General features: G+C 45.2%; 1 protein-coding gene across 8 annotated transcripts in view; it reads left to right on the top strand.

Annotated features, from left to right (window-relative positions):
* The window catches only part of ABLIM3 (actin binding LIM protein family member 3), a 141,803-nt gene that overhangs the window by 86,727 nt on the left and 35,237 nt on the right, over nucleotides 1-19,839 (top strand). For all 8 annotated transcript variants that reach the window (XR_014543035.1, XR_014543036.1, XR_014543037.1 and 5 more), the window contains exons 4-6: nucleotides 2,385-2,497; nucleotides 7,717-7,843; nucleotides 10,421-10,514. Coding sequence is in view for 1 of the 8 variants with exons in the window: in XM_083594056.1 (XP_083450182.1) it covers nucleotides 2,385-2,497; nucleotides 7,717-7,843; nucleotides 10,421-10,514 (334 nt within the window). In the remaining 7 variants the exon portion in view is untranslated. The remainder of the gene's footprint in view (nucleotides 1-2,384; nucleotides 2,498-7,716; nucleotides 7,844-10,420; nucleotides 10,515-19,839) is intronic.

Below are 19,839 nucleotides of genomic sequence, written 5' to 3' on the forward strand. Positions count from 1 at the left end.
ACTTTGGCATGCTGTGGGTCGCTTTCCAAAGACAGCTTCGGCCTCTTCTGTTCAGCTGTCATAGTGGCATTGGTGATTTGAGACCCCTGGTGCCTGACAGTCTGTAACTTTACCTCTCTATATATACAGCTTCTTTTGCTTAAAACTTGATGGGCTGGGGATCACTGCTTCCACCTCTGAGAAACAGATCAGCCATTCTGATCCCAGACTACAAAACTGGCATTCTCTAGAAGTCCTATGCCACCCAATATATTTGTTCTCTAGGGTGATTAACTATTCAGTTAAACTGAAATTAATCCAAGCATGTAATGTTCAGAGTATGTTAACACATACAGCTTTGTTTGTATAGACCAGGTATGCAGGTCTTTCCCTTCTCCTCAATGGCATATCCTTTGCTGCAAGCTATATTCCCCTCTTTCCCCCAATTACTTTCCCCAAATGCCTGTTTGATTGCGTGTGTCTTTATAGACAGGAGCACTTGCTCTGCATTCTTCAACACATCCCATCTTTTCCTCTCAGGATACTGAAATCTGATGAACTGCTGCTGTGTTCTTGCAGTCACCAGCCAAATTAGAATCCTTGCTTCACCTATATACATGGGTAGAGGTGGAATTACTTTCAATTGTGCTCCTTTTTTACCTTTTACTATCTTGAGTGTAAATAGAACAGGGCAGTTAAAGTGTACTAACCCTTTTGAATGATCCTCTGTAAAAGGATCTCTGAGAACAGCTTCCATTGTAATATTTCCACGGTGGGGTGTTCAGAACCATTGAGTATCTTCGTGACTTAAGCAAATAGGAAAGAGGAGCAGGCGAAAGTGAACTAAGCTACTGGCATTCTCAAATCCACGATGAAGCAACTTTCATAGCTGCTGCTTCACAGGAGCTAAATTGATTATACAAACATGCAGCCAGATTGTGTATCCGCAGGGAGTTAGCATGGTGTGAGTGTGTAGATAAAGGGGCGGAGGAAGGAGGGTGCGGTGGAGGCAGGTCACCCCGGGTGTCACCACTGAGGAGGGGTGACAAAATGGTGGGCGGCACTCACCATGGGGCCTGCAGCATACCTGAGCCACACATATCTCCTGGGAGAGACGCGGTGCCTTGGGCACCCGCAGGCTCCACGCTGTCCAAACGGTCCACCTAGGGCGGCTGAGTGAGAGGAGGCAGGCAGACTCTTTAGGCCCCACGGAGCGTCCTGTCCTGGCTTGCGCCACCCCATGGGTGGCTTGCCCTGCCCCCAAGTGCAGGGCACACACGCCACCCCAGGCACCCATCGGCTTGCTCCGCCACTGTGTAGATATACAGTAAATAAAATCTTCACTTATCATGAAAGCAGATTGTACTACCAATATACCTGGCCGTCAAAGTCTGCCAGTTGGCAGTCATTGCTGTTATTATAGGAGTCATGGCACATCTCATTCCCCCTCCCTGCAACTTCCTTTTATTTGTAGGTGCTGTGGGAGGGGGGGAGGAACCCAAGGGAGGAGAACCTTTCCTTTTGTCTCATAACATGAAGGACTCGTGGTAACTCCTTACATGACACATTGGCCACCCTAGAAGCAGAGGGAATGCTTCTTTTCACATGCCTTCTGCCTACGTGTGCGAGGTCTCCCAAATTATAGTTGAAGTTGATGCCTGTGTGTTCCTGCTCATTGACTTTTCTACATTGAGTTTTGTGCACATACTTCTCTGTTTTCTGCATATGCAGATAAGAGCATTGCTAGTTCTGCAATATTCATTTTTTTCTGTTAAAAAAAATAAGGCTTTCATCGTTGTGAATCAAATATTGATATTTGAATTGAAATGTTCAGATGTGTTATAAGGATCATGAAATCTGTCGCTATAATATTTGATGTCAAGCCATTGGTTCTGCTCAGTTGCAGAAGCAATGAGAATGATATTAACTGTACTACTTTCTAGAGTGACTCTGCAACTTTTTTAAAAAAGAAGGGAAGTAGGGTATAAAGGAAGAGAACAAAATGACAGAGATGTTGAAGGGGGAAATAGGAGATGCCTGGGATGACCCATGGGGAAGACAACAAATTGGCCTGTCCCAGAATTTTAGTAATACTGCAACACAGGGGGAGATTGAGAATGGAGCAGTGTCCTCTTTTTCTAATTAAAATTTTCAATACCATGTTCAAAAGCAACATACAGAGGAGGGGGGAACAAGGCTTAAAAATAAAAGAAAAACAGAGGAAGCAACAGCGAGTGCAGAGATAGCTTAAAGAGGCTATCCAATGGATAGGAAGAGGAAGATCCAATGATGGGTGTGAGGTGCTATAGAAGAAGAGGAACTAGCAAACCGGCAAAGGGGATCCACATGTATCTGAAGTCCTACAGAGTATTTGTGATGTTTTCTTGGGTTCGCCTTTCTTTCAGGAAGCCATTCCCCATTGGAGACAAAGTCACATTCAGTGGCAAGGACTGCGTTTGCCAAACCTGCTCCCATTCACTGATCAGCAACAAACCCATCAAGATTCATGGACCAAGCCGTAAGTCCAGCAGATCCTACCTCATTATTTTTATACTTTGACTGTAAATGTGTGGAGAACCTCCATCTGATGTGAAACCTTAAGATTCTCCCCAGGCTGTACATCTTTCTCAGGCCACACCTCTCACTGGCTCCACTTTGCATACTACTTGCGTGTTTTTGCTGTGCTGGAATGTGTCCTGAAACTCAGGTGCTTCTTGCTTGCCTGGGTGGAGAATAGAGAGGGTTATGTGACTCTGTGGAGAAACTAGTGTACAAAGGGAATATTCACATTCAATGTTATGCCCAATTTTGCCTCTGGACCCACCCACCACAGGCATCCAGTCCTCAGAAGTTTGTCCAGAGAATTATGTGGCCCTCAGGTTGAAGAAGGTTCTCTACTCCTGTTTTAAATGGTGATCACTCTTTAAAAAATACAATACTTTTTTTGGCAAGTGCTCTGCACTGGGATGTGGACCAGCTGGGCACAGTTGCAAGGCAGGCTGTGTGATGTCAGTGTGGAAGCAACAGATGTTCTTGTTCCCTAGTGTTTACTTAGACACATTGATTGCAAAGGGAAGAACAGCACAAAATGATTATAAAACTGTGTGTGTGTGTGTGTGTGTGTGTGTGTGTCCCGTCCCCAGGTGACAGCCTGCTCCTGACCAGGCTGAAGGGAACTGCCAAACACGAGCAACACTGAACACAATCCAACTGAGAGCACTTGTACCTATTGATTTCAATAGATTTACATATACATAGCACCATGTTTGAGAATGTGGTCTGCATGTGGACCAGCCTGAGTGTTAGTTGATGAAGGATGGTTTAAAATGCATATTTTAAGAAACAATAATAGAAGTACATAAAGAAGGCACTGTTAAAAGAGAAAGTCAAACTTACACCTGCATTTCTGCAGACCCCCCCCCCCTTTTTGTTGTACAGCTGCATTTGGAAATATAATTCCAAATTTGTGCACTTAGCATACACACACACACACACACACACACACACACACACACACAAATGTATATAAGATGTTGGTGCCCACAAGGATTCCTCAGTATTGGCTCCCTGAATCTTCCCAAAGGCATGAGTGTTTATAACTGCACTGTGACCATTTGATCCAGGGTTGATTTTTTTTGATGCCTAAAACTGAACCATGTTTATGTGTCCAAATCAACTGAATATCAGGACATGCTCTCTCTGTCTTGGCTGCTGGATCTGTAAACTACAGGTGACCTCCAGCCTGTTTAGTTTGCTGTATCCCACTGATAACCTCCAGACTGGTTAGCATATGCATTTTTTAGCAGGTGTGGAGGATCTTAATCTGGGATGAGGAAACCTGTGCCCCTCCATATGTTGTTGGACTCCAGCTCCCATCAGCCCCAGCCAGCCTGGTCAATGGGCTCCCTAGGAAAGAGATGCCCTGTGAAGGGAAAAAAGGATGGGAATTCAGGGTAGGGTTGACTATTGGCCTTTCCTTGGCAATGAAAGATGGAGGGTGTCTTGTGAGATGCAGTCTAGGGCACAGCTTCTTTCCTTTGGATGGGAGGCAGAAGCTGAGCAGATGCATCTGTCAATCTTCTCCATGCTATCAAAGGAGCAGGAGGCCTGCTATAGCTTGGAATCTAATGTATCTACAACCACTAAAGTAACAGAGAGATAGCAGAAATGTGTACTTGATGACAACAATATTCTTTTACCAGCTTCTGCATCTACTCCAAGAAGTGATTGCACCCAGACATCACAGCGTCTTGTCCTTCCTTATTATGAGACGATGTCTCCAATTGATCAAATGATGTCACTGAAATGCAATAAAATCTTTCATGGCATCTTTGGCTGGAGTTTGTCCCTGGAGTTTTTGGAATGATGAAGTTGGCAGCTGTCCTCCTTTCAGATCCCAATATTTCAGAGTTACAAACAGCTTCCATCCATGCAGCAAAGTGAAACAGCTGCTCCAATCTGTATTTTAGACTCCATTCATGCTATTAGACTTGGAGACAGACAGATTTGGACCTATAGGGTGCAAGCCACTTCACAAGAAACAGGAGCTGAGCAAGGGCATAGTAGTTCATTACAATGAGGGATGTGGAGGAGAACTTCCCAGTGGAGTGTGGGCCCCATGTTAATTATTAAGATAGGGGTGCCATTTGTATTTCCTGGGTCAGAATGTCTTTGGCTGGCCCTGCCTCCATTCTTGTGATACTTGTAACACCAAGGTGATATATATAATACTAATACTACATGTGGCACACATGGAATATTGCACGTCACACATATGTAATTGTGCACATAGCATGTAAGAAAACCTCATCACTCTGCTAAGGTATTTTCTATTAAGTCAATGAGATGTTCTCTGGGTTCTAATTATCACCTTATAGCAATAATAATAATAATAAACAGAACTGAACTCTCAGAATCAGACTAGTTAGCCAACAGTTCTGCTACTGGAAACTCAGGAACCAGGTGCTGTGAATCAAACTGGCAGCCCAGAGCCTGCTGAATCTGCACAATGCTTCTCTTCTCTTCCCCTCCCTCTGTGCCTGATTTCCAGGAACCTGTTTAGACCCAGGAGAGAGAAACCTAGTGAAGGCCACTATGCGGTTTCTGCCCCCCTACCCCACCCTTCCCTCTCCATGCCCTAGACCACTATCAGGTCACCTGAAGACCACATCCTCCCCTGAAATCCACTCTTGCATATATTCCTCTCCTTGGCTGTGTAGCTCAGGTTACTTGAGGGCAGCATGGATTATTCATAACAAGCTGCAAGCAGCATTCAGGATGGGTCCGGGTGAAACACAGCGACATATTCTCTCTCTCTCTCCCTATATTAGCCATTGCTCTTAATGCACACGCACTGGTGCTGCTAAAACAGCACCTCACAGTTGTTTCAGAAAAGGAGGCAGGAAGAGTACTATATATGCAAAGGCTACCTAGGTTAGAATGCCCCGCAATATATAAAGGCAAAACATTTTGCTGTGGGAGTCTAATATCATTTTGTTAGCCACTGTAAAACATATAAGGCTTTCGTGATTAACTGCCTATTCTTCCAGGATCCAGAGCAAACTTGTCTGAAGTGTTGTATGACGCTTTTAAAAATAGCTGGAGATTCCCCTAAGCCTTCCTAGCAGTGGAATGTAGCAAAAAAGGGTGAGCAGCCAGCAAGCCTGAGGGTAGCATTGACAGATTAGTGAAGAGAGAGAGAAGGAGGAACAGCAAATGGAGCTTGAGGATCTGCTTTGTGTTTTCTCCCTCCAGCACTCTTGAGGTGTGGCAAATGAAAGGCAGCATCAGCAGCACTGCCCTTCACCTCTGCACCTTCCCCCTCCACCTCTGCACCTTTGGGCATTTTGTTGCACTTGCTGTTGCTATAATTAATTTCCCAAAAGGATCAGCCCATCTTCTAACTGGGCAGCAACCTATGTGGCAAAGCAGCTACTTGGAAATCTGGGGGATTCTCCGATTTTGAAGGACAGGAGGAAAGAGCCTGTCAGAGTACAGTCAAGGTCATGGTTTCCAAGCCCATGTGCTTCCTGTCACTGGTCTCAACAGACAGCGAGGGAAACGGGAAAGGGAAGGGAAGCTGGTAAATAACGCCACGGGCCGGACATGGCCAAGACAGACAGAGGTTAGGGAACAGCTCTTCCGATGTTGCCTTGTGTCGAAAAATGCCCTTCCATTTCTACTAGTGGGAGACATGGGGTAGGTGGGGGCTGCCAGCAGAATGTCAACCACCACCTTGCCTGTTCTTGAGCAAAATAATTCAACGGGGCATGGAGATGAAACAAAGGAGCCCATGGTTCCCTCAAGCATCTGGTGGTGTGTAGAAGCTCCATCCATGTGCCCCGCCTCTGTTTCTTTGATTTCCTTTTCCCTTGTGCCAGGCACTCCTAGGTTAATTTCTTCAAAAGCGAAGGTGCTCCTGAATTGCCACATCTGGCTTGGTTTGAGCAGTTGGATCAGGAGTGGAAACGGCAAGGAGCGATTCATCAGGAAGAGGAAGGAATTGGCAGCCAGCTGGAATGTGGCCGTTCTTTCCACAGGCCTATTACATAAGCACACTACTTGCCAGCAGTAAAATGTGGAAAACCAAGTCAGGCTCAACAAATGTGACCTAAAACAGGAAGTTCACTTTCTGCCCTAGGTGCTCAGTTCAGCACAGGGCTGAGAGCAATATTTACAACTTTCAGCTTGCAATTTTTAAGGGAAGTGTGTGTGTGTGTGTGTGTGTAGCTCAACAATTATTTTGGGAGCCACTTTGTGCCGTTCTCCACTGTTCCCTTCTGGACAACCTTCTGGGGCCCACATTCCTGTGATAGGTGGGACCCAGACGCAAAAGTGAGTAGAGCCACTAATGCAAAAATTCCCATTGTAAAGCAGTGCCCTGCTCTCACTGGGTTCCTGAGCATCCAGGGCCAGTCCAAGGTCAGGGTTCAAGCATGCAGAGCTTACAACAAGGGTCAGGCAAGCAGCAAGGTCAGAACAGCTCATGATCAGAATGTGCAGAGGCTGACTCTTATCACCTGCTTTCTTGCAGAAGAGGACTTTCCTCTTAATGAGACCTTTACTCCTGAGGAGCCCTTGTCTGTAGCCAGGCACTTCTTTGGATGAGACAGGTTTCCAGTCTGCCATTCCCTCATGTCAGATGCTGAGCTGACCCTGAGTGTGGCTGGCCCCTCCTTTGCCTCTTCGTGAGACCTTGGCTCCTCACCCCTGATGGAGCCTGACCCAGGGCTTGGTGTAAGGCCAACACCTGCTGGTCCTTTGGTGAGGACTCCCCCATGTCACCTCCCTGTGACATGGCAAGTAGGCTAGGTTCTACACATACACCCCTCTTTTTCCCTCCATTCAGGCAAGAAAATGGTATCATCAGATTTCAAGGACATATTCCAGCCAGGCAAAAGATGTGAAGCAGGTCTAGTGAGGGGTATTGGGAAAATTCTGAGGGCCAGACAAAGAGGCCTGGAGGGCTACACTCCCCTCCAGGCCCTGAGGTCCTTCATCCCTGTGCTAGATAAATAGCTACTCCTTGCATTAAATTAGGACAGGACCCTGAAAATGGCACAGGGCTCCTGGAATGTCTGTACCCTTTACTGCATGCCCTGTCATTCAAGTTAGTGTTGTCCATGATTCTGCAAGGCAGGATGCCATTGGTGGGCACAGCTGTCCTTCAGTGTCTGCTTCTTAAACTGTTCAGGATACTGCTGCTGTGTTGTTAATTCTGCTTCGTTTGCTTCCCAGAATGTGCAGGTTGCAAGGAGGAGATCAAGCAAGGTCAGTCTCTCCTGGCCCTGGAGAAACAGTGGCATGTCAGCTGCTTCAAGTGCCAAACCTGTGGAATCGTCCTGACTGGAGAATACATCAGCAAGTGCGTGTCTCCTCCCCATGGCCTGCTGGCCCACATTCCTCATCTCTCTGCTGAGTGGGTGGGGATTGCTTCAAAGCTAAGCATTTGACCTGTGCCCTTGGAGAAGGTCTCCAGGCTGCACCACCTGGCATCTCTCATTCAACTTTGTATGTTGCATCCGAGCTGGGAAAGAAAGAGTGACTCTTCTGTGCCTCCTCTTTTTCATCCCCTGTGTAATGCACAAAGAGGGGAGTTGCACATCTCTTTCTCGGGAAAGATATGCAGCCTCCTTTTGCATCTACCTGGAGGGAACCAGCAGATCACCTTTCCTACAAAAGTCATTTGACAGGCCACAGGACTGCTGCAGTAAATACTGCACCTATCCCCTGTGTGTAGATGGATGAGAGTTGAAAATGTGACATTATAGACAGTGCCAGGAAATATTTGAGGCTATATAAGGAGAACGTTTTCTCTTGACTGAGTAATGCAGAGAAATTACTTTCATTGGCAGTAAAGCTATCTTAAATTCCCTCGAGATAATTGTTTGTAAAACTGCCATCAGTACTGAAAGTCACTGGACAGCGTCTGCTAGAATCCTATTTAAAAGCCACATTACATTTTTACTGTGCAGTTAGTGATTTAATTACTCAATACACACTGGTTAATCAATGGACACTTTTAGCCCTGGAGTAATGTAGGCATGATAGTGCAAAGGATCTTCTGAATCCTTTCACACAGAGACAAATCCTTGTGCTAGCACAACATGTGGATGTCTTTCTGAGTGCTGAGTTTGATTCCCAGTATATATGCAGCAGGCCAATAAAATAAAATAAAATAATAGTCACATAGCAATTAAACCATTCTATTTTACAAGTTCCCTCCCCCTCCCTTTCCTAAACAAATATGAATGACTGTGTAGAAAGCGTAATGTGTGAAGCAGGTTTTGTCAGACTTAACACTCCTCAAAGAAAAGTCTACAGACATTCCCTGCCTGCCTGCCGGCCGGCCGGCCTGCCTTCTTTAGTCTCCTTTATCAAAACTCCTCATGCTTTCCCCTCTGATTACAATGTCAGAGCTCAAGCATGAGTCAGGGGCCTGCTATCCATTGGGCTAAGCATGGTCACAGTTCTTTCTTGCTTTTGGATGGCCACTGCACTCGGTTACTTCTTCATTGTGCATAGACTGCATTAAGATCATTATCATGTCTCAGTATCATACCCTTTGCAAGAGTGAGCAAACAGATCTGGAAGTCTTTCATTAACCATAACTTCTCATTTTGCACAAATGAGGAAACTGCAGTTAACGTCTTCAGAACATGACAGAATAGTAAATCGTGGCTTGAAATTAAGAGCAAGAAGAGCTCTCCAACAACGTGCATTTCCAGGTTCCCTCCATCTTTTAACAGAAAAGCCCAGCACTCTTCAGTGTTAATGGTAGGGTTGCTTTGTACAATATCCTTTTTCAGATTTCATAACTAGAAGTGTATAGAGTAGCAATCACACCACAGATTTTTTATTTAAAGGTGTTAAGATGATGAAACTTGGCTGAATATCCTGCCTTGTTCTAAACAAGTTAACCATAGTTTCTGAGTTTGTATGAAGAAGGAAACTATAGCTAGTGGAAATCTTCCTGGTTTGTTTGCTGCCATGGCAGAGGGAGGATTGAAGGGAGTGTGTGCACAGCCAGCAGGCTTGTTCTGATCTTGGCTTATTAAGCCAATATACGGTCATCCAAATTCACCCGTTGTGTGTATTTCTGAATCAGTCTAATGTGGCTGAGAGCAGGTGGCTAGGGCAGTGTTCCCCCGAAGAGCTCATTCACTGCTCAACCAATCCCTGATGCAAACCCTGCTACATAAAAAAACTCCATGCTTGCATTGGTCTCTGAACTGGGTCAAAGCAGGTTAGGAGCAGATTCAGATTAGCAGGCAATAGTAGTTCCGTGGTACCCTTATGCAATGACTCTCCAGTTCAAAATCTAGCTGTCCCATAAGGTTTTATCCTACTACAAGGAGTGACTGGTGTCTTAGAACAACTGGTGTTCTAAGAGACCATGGGAACAGGGAAACAACCTAAGTCCCTGAAAACCTTTTGAGAGCAATAAAAGCAGGAGTCTAGACTCACATGCCTCTTTGGTCTGGGCATCTCCCTTGCCACAGGGCACCTTTGTGCCCTAGAAACTGCCCTCCTGCTGCCTCCTGGGAACTGCGCAGAGGCACAAAGCTGAAACCTTCCATATAACCCTTCCCTTCCCTGCCTGTGCTATGCAACAATGAAGAGGAGGCAGACTTGTGGTGGAAAGATGTCCTACAGCATGGGGAGCGAGAGGAGAAGAGGCAAGGAGTGGAAAGTCTGAGATCAGGGGAAAGGAGCCTCCTCAACCCCAATAATGTAAAGCAGCCTTTGTGAACTTAACTAGAGTTTCTGACTGGACACCAAAATAAGCTCCTGGCAGGCTGTTTTCCCCCTTGGTGCCCTTCACTTGAGCACAGGTCACATTTCAGCATCATACAATAGAAATTCTGCTGAGGGGTGGGGGGAGATTCTTGACTATCCTTTCCCCTCTTCTAAGCCTCATAGCCTGAATTTTTTCCCACAGGGATGGCATTCCATACTGTGAATCTGACTACCATGCCCAATTTGGCATTAAATGTGAGACCTGCAACCGGTACATCAGTGGCAGAGTCCTGGAGGTGAGTTCAGCGTGGACAGGGCCCTTTCTCTAACACCAATGGTACTGTTGTTGTGATGTCAAGGAAGCTGAGCTTTGTGTTAGCAAGAGATACACAGGACATTATTTTTTTCACTTTCTGGCTTAAGGAAATGTACATGGTGCTGCTCAGACTTGTGACATTTCCCGTTACACAGGGATTACATGCAGGGCTTTTTTTTCAGCCGGAACTCAGTTCTGGCCCCTCTCAGGTGGGCACCATTGCCATTATAAAACAACAAGAAAGGTGTCCATAGTAAGTTCTGGCTCCTCTTTTTCTAGAAAAATGGTACTGGATACATGGATAACTATTGAATGATCTAAGAAAGGGCTATCAGGTCAGGTGGTTTGGCGATTTGTTTTTGTTTCTTTGTTTTTGTTCCTGGCACTGTCTAGGCTCTGACGCTGATTTTACCCCAAAAGTAAAATAGAAATTGTAATCATGTCACCAGTGTAAAGCTGGGATAAAAGGCTGCTGGCTCTCCAAGTGATGCTGGACTACAACCCCAATCCTCCTTGACCATTGGTCCTGCTGGCTGGGGATGATAGGAGCTGGAGTCCAGAAATATCTGAAGGGCCACAAGTTCACCAGCCCTGTTGTAAGGGACTGGTTTTCTGGAAGGGTGTATGTTGCACTTCAGAATCTGAGTGACAGGAGGAGAATCAGCAACTGTGCATTATGATTATATAGGCAAGCCTAGAGGATGCTAAATATAGCCGTCTATATATAACTGGAGTGGGGAGTGCTAAAAATTGACACGGCTGTGTCTGAATTGCATAGCATGGAATGTGCGTTTTCATTTATAATCTGTTGGCTGCAGTGCCATCTTCCAGATCATTGGGGTTTTTCTGAAAGTTTGTTTCCATTCCTCATGATGACAGAGGAAAACACACTGAAAAGGTATGAGGAATGCAGTATCTGTTGTAAATAGCTCAGTTGGTTAGCGTATGGTGCTGTTAATGCCAAGGTTGAGCCCCTCTTGATCGGTCAGTGAATCCCAACCTTCTTTCCTCAGTCAGCAGCATATTATATTAGAAACGTTCCTCATTTCTGGAAAAAGAACGTTTGTTGAATCAAAATGAAGGAGACAAATGAAGCCGTTTCAGGCAAATGTCTCCAATTTGCACCAACACATTTTAGGTAAGCACAGAACTCCTCAGCTTCTGATAAAGCGCCAAACCCATATCAGAAGAGCGCTGCTAAGTCAGACCAAAGACCTATCGAGCCCACCATCCTGTTTCCCATAGCAGCCAACCAGATGCCTTTGGGAAGCCCATAATCAGGCTATGAGCGCCATCGCCCACTCCTGCTGTTATTCTCCAGCAACTGGTATTCAGAGTCATGCTGCCTCAGATCCCCATCATGAGAAGCAGCCAAGGGCAGGTTCATCCTCCCTGAATTTGCCTACTGCTTAAGTTGATGGCCATCACTATGCAATGAAGGAACAAATTCCATCGTTTAACTATGTGCTGTGTGAAGAAGTCCTTTGTTCCATCTGTCTTGAATCTTCCAATGTTTAGCTTCACTGGATGATCGCAGGTTCTTATAGTATGAGGCTGGGAGACATATTCTATCGACAGTCTCCCCACTATGCATAATTTTATTAACCTTTATTGTGGATCCCCCACTTTCTTGCCTTTTTGCTAAACTAAAAAGTCCAAGATCTTTCCTGATAGGGAAGTTGCTCCAGTCCCTTGGTCATTTTGGGGTATGCAGCCTTTATCTGTACCTTTTCCACATCTACAATATCCTTTCTGACATGCAGCAGCTAGAACTGCGCACAGAATTCCAGATATGATCACATCACAGATCAGTATAAATGGTATTATGGTATCTGCTTGAAGTGCGTAAATAAATTAGGCAAAAATAGCCGGGCGCTTTGTCCATCAAGTGCCCAATCTGTGCTCCCAGCCTGCAACAGAAGACCCTCTTCTTGGGATTTTGATTCTATCACTCCTGATCACCTGCAAGTGCTCCTGAAGAAAAGGAGGAGCTGTAGCTCAGAGCTAGAGCATCTGCTTTGCATGCAAAAGGTCCTAAGTTTGATCCCCAGCATCTCCATGTAGGGCTAGGAGTATTCCCTGTCTGACATCCCGGCAGAGGTGTAGTTAGGGGAGCACGACTGGTTTGCCTGCACTGAGTGCCAAACTGAGAGGGTGCCACAGCAGGCCCTGCAACAATGACAAACAGTGGAAGGGGGGGGACCAGATTTGGGTGTCGCGCAGAGTGTTGTTGAAATATTAAAGCCCCAAATCCTGGAGACCTGTCTCCCATCCCAGAGAGCTGCTGCCAGTCAAGTGCAGACAATACTGAGCTGGGTGGATCAGTGATCTGACTCACTGTAAGGCAGCTTCCTAGGTATGTATCTCCTCTCCCAAGTCCCAGGCATTTCAGCAATGCTGCTCGACTGTCTCTGTGGCTGCAATAGCCATCAATTACCCTACCTGCCCTCCAGGTGACATGAGCTCATTTCTCAGATGCTCCTCTCCATCCATCTACCTGAGAGAATGCTCTGTCACCAGGTTCCACACCCTGCCTCTCTCTGTTGCTGTGGCAACAAATCCTGCACAGCTGTTAGCCATGCAGCAATGTGCTAGCAGGCAAAAGGAAATCATGGTGGATGAAGGCTGTGACTGCAAAGAGAAACTTGGGAGCCCAGGGCAAGCATTCCAGGACCCACAGGGTTTGTGGAGTGAGATAATTAAAGTGTTGACACTCCAGGGTGTTGGAAGGGTCTAAGTGAATGGCGGAACAGAAGCGTTGTGTTAATGTAAACAGCAAGCCAGGTGCATTAAAACTGTGCTGGGTCTTCCTTTAACATGAATAAGTGAAAATTACTTTTAAAGTCCTTTTTTTTTTTTAAGAAAGAGAGAGAGAGAGAAAATGAATTAATTTCCCCTAAAGCATGCAGCCACTGGGTGGCATTCAACTAAGTTTTAAATTAATGGTCCTAATGTAGTGATTCATTGGAATGGGTCTGTTCTGAATAAAATTTAGTTGAATGCCACCCACTGAATTTAAATGGGGTTCAGCTGGGGCACAGATTCAGCTCCAGAATCTGTTTTCAGTGCCACATCTGAACCCTGAAATATGTGAAGAAATGGTAAAGAAAAATTTCTCAGAGCATGTGCAGAGTTTTCCCCTGAGCAACTGCAGCCTGTCACAATCAATTTAGGAACAAGGAGGAAGGCAGATGGAAGTCTTGAATTTGGCACTTCTCTCCTCGGAAACTGAGCCCTGGCAGGGAGGTAATGAGGCCTGCCAGTCCTGCCGCAGACGATCCTTTTCGTAGACTTTGAAAGATCCATGGACACGCCACTTTTGCATGGTTAGGTGCTTGTCAGTTTCATGTCAAGCTTTTGCCTCCCCACACCTGCACTGGCCATCTGCTTCCCAGACTTTAATAAAGGCCTGTCTCCAGAGTGAAATTGACATGGAGCTGCCACACATCCAACCATCTGACTATTCAAAGACCCACACTAAAAGGCTCCTAAGACCCAGAGCGTATGAAGCAGCCCCTGAAGGCCAGGAGCTTAAGTATTAAGTCAGTTTGCCAGCTGCAATTCAGTCGTCCCTCCGTCCCATCTGTCTGCCCCACACAGTCAAGCCAAGACATGCGGAGCAGCCCTGGAAATGTGTTTTAATCTTACAGCCTGGCACAAAGGAGGGCAGTACTGTGAAGAGTGCCTTGATTCTAAGCATTTGGCCAGTTGAGCTGCACTAGGTGTGCAACCTCTTAAATGTTGCTGCAGCTCAGTAGCAGAGATGACCTGATTGTAAGCTTCAGAATGCATAGAGCAGGTTGGAAGACTTCCAGAAGAGCATGATCATTGGATTTGCTCTCCAGAGCTGAGTTCCTGAGACATGCTCAATGGCTAAGAGTCCCTTCACTTCAACTGCAAAAGGCAAATTCTTGTATTTCCACTACTGACATGGAGGGGAACCAAATGTCTGAAAACACAGAACAAATGTGAGCTTCCCAGGCTGCTGTGTCTCAATTTTTGGACACGTTTTCAGAAACATCTCTCCTCTCTGCCTCCTATGCTGCTCTAAACAGACACAAACAGTGGACCTGACCTTCATATTTCCCAGAACATTTGAGACAAGCCTTATTCAGCACCTTCTTTTTACTCCTTGATTTCCTGAATTGCGTCTCTCTAAGGGGGATCCCTGGAGCCTGGTCAAGGGGAACTCCTTGTCTAATCCTGATGATGGGATTGGCTGGAAATAGGTCAGCTGGGCTCTGGGAAGAGTCTGCATGTGACCCTGGAGCACAATGCAAAGCGGAGAGGAGAGGCTGATGTGTTGCGTAACGATGGCTGCAGAGCCATGGGGCAATGGAGAGGTCCTGTGGGCATGGCGCGACCTCTTCTTCTGAGAAAAATTCAGAGCACAGTCCTTTGCCGTCTTTTCCAGTCATATCTTGGCATGCAAACTCAGCCTCTTGGGGGTTGTCTTCCTCGTGCTGAGCACCGGAGGTGGTGTCTCCTAGGAAGACTAAGCCTGCTAGCTGCAGCGATCACAAATCAGACAGGATGGTGGGGATGCCCAGGAGTTTGGTGCCCGGAGGGTAATAATGCCTAGGATCCTATTGCCCTCCAAGCAGTAGGCTCCCATCATCCTTCTTGACAAAGTGTGGCATAAGTGTGCCTTTAACTATCCTCAGCCCTAATCAGCCATCATATGCTTACGCCTCTGGTTGTCCCATATGGCTCTAAGATGTGCAGCCAGCTATGGATGATTAATGAGTCTTAAAGGAACGACAGTGACACACACCCCTTTGAATTATAATAAGCAGTGTATTCATAGTAGGCAGCACTGGGCTCTCACAATGACTGTAATTTTAATCAGTATAAAATAAACAAGGTGGTTGTGATTTGGTCTGCACCTCTGCTAGAGGTGAGGCTGAGACAGCTTAGGGACTTCCTTCACTTGGCGGTCAAACCAAGTCCAGAAAAGGCAGGTTGGATTTGGTGGCTAGAGTATCTAGTTCAGGGGTGGGGAACCTCTGACTCACCGTGCCTCCAAAACGCCACGGGGAAAGCGTGCTTAATGTTTTTGTACCCAGCAAGAGAAGGGCTTCTAGTTCCAAGGCCAGCGTGTCTCTTAATGTTCTCGACTGGGAGACCAAATCAAAAAGGAAGAGTAGCCCCTTCTAGTTTCACTGTATGAATACAATCCAGCAAAAGGTAATAAAACACAATAAAGCAAAGTGCAAAATAAACAAAACTATAAAGCCAAGGCAGTTAAACATCACCAAAAGCAATAAAATCAAGCAACCAGCTAAAAGCAATTATGACATATTTTTCAAGTTGGCTGCTGGACCAAAGGAACTGTAGACTAAATGGAGAAGTAATATGGGATTGAATTTTGATGAGGATGACGTCATGCAGACACTGTGCGAAACTTGCATGAACGAGTAGCAATGTTTGCAAATGGCCACAATTTTTTTAAAACAAACAAACAAACCAGTCCTATTCCTAGCAGAAACTCTCTGTCCTATTTTTATCCTGCTTTTTCATTAAGAGATTGAGGATTTCCCCCCAACACACATCCCTTGTAGTCCATACTTAATTGTAGAATTGGGCAGCCCATGATTGTCCCAGCCCTAGACCTCCTATGGACCAGGAGAGACCATAGCATGCTAGACGGAAAGGTGAGGGGCTCTGTCTCCCCCCAGTACCATTTGGCAGCATGAAGCAAGGGCCAGCTGGAAAGTGATGGATGCCAAGGGATGCTGCAGCACTAGTGGGATCAGCCCAAGGGCATTTCTTTTGCACTGGGAGCTTAGCGCTTGATCCTATATGAGCTGCCGCCTCAGTCCAGTGGCTCATAGGATTGGGTTGCAAATCCCACAGAACCTTTTACTTCTCCTCTGAGAGTGGGTCTCTGGGCTTAAGCGGCCAGCTTCCTTGACACAATTGCATTAGATGGCATCAATCTGTTATTTGATTTTATACCCATATCACTTTAGTGACAGGCAAATCCTGCAGTGACTCAGCCAACACGTTCTCGTAAATCTCCATGGAGCTCTTCCAGAGGATGCGTAGATTAGCAGAGAGAGTGTCTCGCTGAAGGCGCTGGAGAATTTTTGCAAAGGTGGAGCAGGGAGGGGAGGAAGACATTTGTTGATTTTAGCTGCAAGCAACTGAGTGATTCATTCACTCCATTTGCATGATCATTATTGATTTCCGTGTTCCCGCCCTTTAAAACTAGGAAACATGTGAGGAGAAACATTGGATAATGCAGCAACATAACAGAGGGCTGAAGCACTGGTCTTGGTTGGCTTTTTAGCAGCTCAGCCGGCTCCTTTTCTTCTTCTTTTCTGCGTGTTGAATGAGTCTTGCATCAGGATGAGGGAGGAATTTGATTCCATTTACATTCAACCTACCAAAGCTGCGCTTTCTGAAACAATGCACAAACTGAAACTTTGTAATTTGCACTTCTTTGAATTTTACAATAAAGTTCTCTGGCCAAGTAATGTGTACAAGAATACACACTCTAGAATAAAGCGTGCATAAAAATACTGAATGAAAATAATATACAAAATTGCATTGTGATAGGGAACAATGCTTTGTGAAAAAATAGTGATAACGATGGGGCAAATTGCATGTTTATGTATGTTATGAGAAATTCACATGAAAATGCTGGTGAATTTTCAGGAGCACTGTGTGTGTGTGTGTGTGTGTGTGTGTGTGTGTATGCATATGTGGCAAAATGATTTGGAAATGTCAAGGACTGAATTTAAGATTAGAAAAATGAGAAACTGACAAAAACCAAAAGTAATAGGTTCAACCTTTCCTAGCTTGCACTGAGGACAAATTGACTCCCAAAAGTGTTTGGTATAAAAATTATCTGCATTTTCTGTATAATGGAAAATGCAGAGTGGGGTTTCTGACATCCAAGTATTTTTTTATTTTTTTATTTTTTTATAATAATTTTTTATTCAGGATTTTTATAACAACACAAACATATAACACATACATAAACAAACAAAGAACAAAAACAAAACATAAAACATGTACCATTTCATATCTTAGTTTCTTATACCTTTCTTCCCCGACTTCCTCATGCCTCCCTTTTCTGTATTCCAAATTCTTATCGATTACTCAGCAAATCTTCCCTTATTTTAAATTAAATTTAAACTAATCTTCCTTATTTTCCTTGTCTTAACCATTGCTAATAGTAACCATTTACTTTCCAGTCCAACATCATTCTAACTTTCGTTAATTTTGTAATATTTCTTTAAATAGTCCTTGAACTTTTTCCATTCTTCTTGCGCTGCTTCTCTTCCCTGGTTTCGGATTCTGCTCGTCATTTCTGCCAGGCCCATGTAGTCTATCACCTTCATCTGCCATTCTTCCAGTGTGGGTAGTTCTTGTGTCTTCCAGTACTTCGCAATAAGTATTCTAGCTGCTGTTGTAGCGTACAAAAAGAAAGTTATATCCATCTTTAACACCCCCTGTCCGACAATACCCAAGAGAAAGGCCTCTGGTTTCTTAGGGAAAGTATATTTAAATACCTTTTTAAGTTCATTATAGATCATTTCCCAGAATGCCTTAATCTTCGGGCACGTCCACCAAAGGTGAAAGAATGTACCCTCCTTTTCTTTACATTTCCAACATTTATTATCAGGCAAATGGTAAATCTTTGCAAGCTTGACTGGGGTTATGTACCACCTATATATCATTTTCATAATGTTTTCTCTTAAAGCATTACATGCCGTAAATCTCATCCCGGTGGTCCACAACTTTTCCCAATCAGCAAACAAAATATTATGACCAATGTCCTGAGCCCATTTAATCATAGCTGATTTAACCGTTTCATCTTGTGTATTCCATTTCAGCAGCAAATTGTACATTTTTGACAAATTCTTAGTACTGGGTTCTAACAATTCTGTCTCCAATTTTGATTTTTCCACCTGGAAGCCAATTTTACTGTCCAATTTAAACGCTTCATTTATTTGACATCCAAGTAAACTGGCTTTGGCTGTTGGCAGCGAGGGTCAGAGCAGGACTTACATTGTCGATAAAAATGCTTATTTAAAAGCTGTCAGTGCACATGGTGGGTGAAGAGGAGAGGTGGGTGCAAAGTGGGTGAAGGAATTGCCTCTCTGTCTTCATTTGAAGGACATCCCAGGATTTAACTAAGTATTGTGGATGCTGTCCATGTGTCCAGATTATCTGGTGGCATCAGCCCTGTTCAGGCGGTTGCCTGAAAATGTGCAGGCTCAAACTGGGAACAGGGCAGGGTTGCGCATGCAAGCTCTGTCCCTCGCATCCATGAGTGCACTCAGAAACCCTGAGCACTAGGACATATCTCAAGAAATACAGGACTTGATGCAGATAACAACCCCAAGATGCATGCTATGGGCTGGGGGGCTGGCTGGGCCAGCCTTCACCACTGAACTCTAAGGCTGGTTTTGTGGTAGGGGCCTGGCAACTCCATAACATAGGCAAGCAGCTTAACAATCACAGGAGAGCAATGGGCTTTGTTTCATTTTTGTGCAACAATTATTCAGGCAGAAATGACAAGCCATGAAGTACATTAGGCCAAATGGGACACTGTCCCACCAACCTCAGTCTGGCCTCAGCCAGCCCCCACCCTGCCTGCCTTCTTACTTACAACCAGGCCAGAGAGTGGCCCTTGCTGTCAACTTCTTCCTCCTCAGTCTCAGAGTTGCCCTTGTAGAACTCAGCAGGGTGGAAGAGAGTGGGGGCAGAACTAGGACTGATGAGTTCTGCCTGCCAGTGGCTGTGATTGCACCTGCCAGGGGCTCCTATGCCACCATCTGTTGGCCTCTTGATCAGTCTACTGATCCCAGTGGATACTACCCACCAGTGGTTGGCAAAACTGGTGCACCATCGCTTGATTGCTGTGCTGACAGCCTAACTGGCAACTATGTGTTGCGAGACTCACATGGCCATTTCTTAGGAAAGCCATTACTGGTTTTAATGCTGGCTTTAGCTTTAAAAGTCCCTTCTCTAATTAAAAGCCTTCACTATCCTTCCCCCTCCCCACACCCTTCAACAATCCCTCATCCTTCCTTCTATTATTATTATTATGTTGTTGCTGCTGCTGCTGCTGTAAAAAGTCCCTTTGGGAGCAGTGCTTTGCACAGAATGGGGCTGATTGCACCAAGTTAAACCAGTGGCTGCATCTGAGCTCTGAAGCCCTGCAAGTGAGCCTATAATTGAAATCCTAGCAGACACTTTTGAATGGAAGCAAGCTACCAATTAAGCCTATTATCCTTGTTTTAAAGGGCAGGGAGAACAGCCTTCTTACATCACAAGTGGGCGAAATAGTA

This window comes from Podarcis filfolensis (genome assembly GCF_964270895.1).
Source record: "Podarcis filfolensis genome assembly, chromosome: 2".
NCBI lineage: Eukaryota > Metazoa > Chordata > Lepidosauria > Squamata > Lacertidae > Podarcis > Podarcis filfolensis.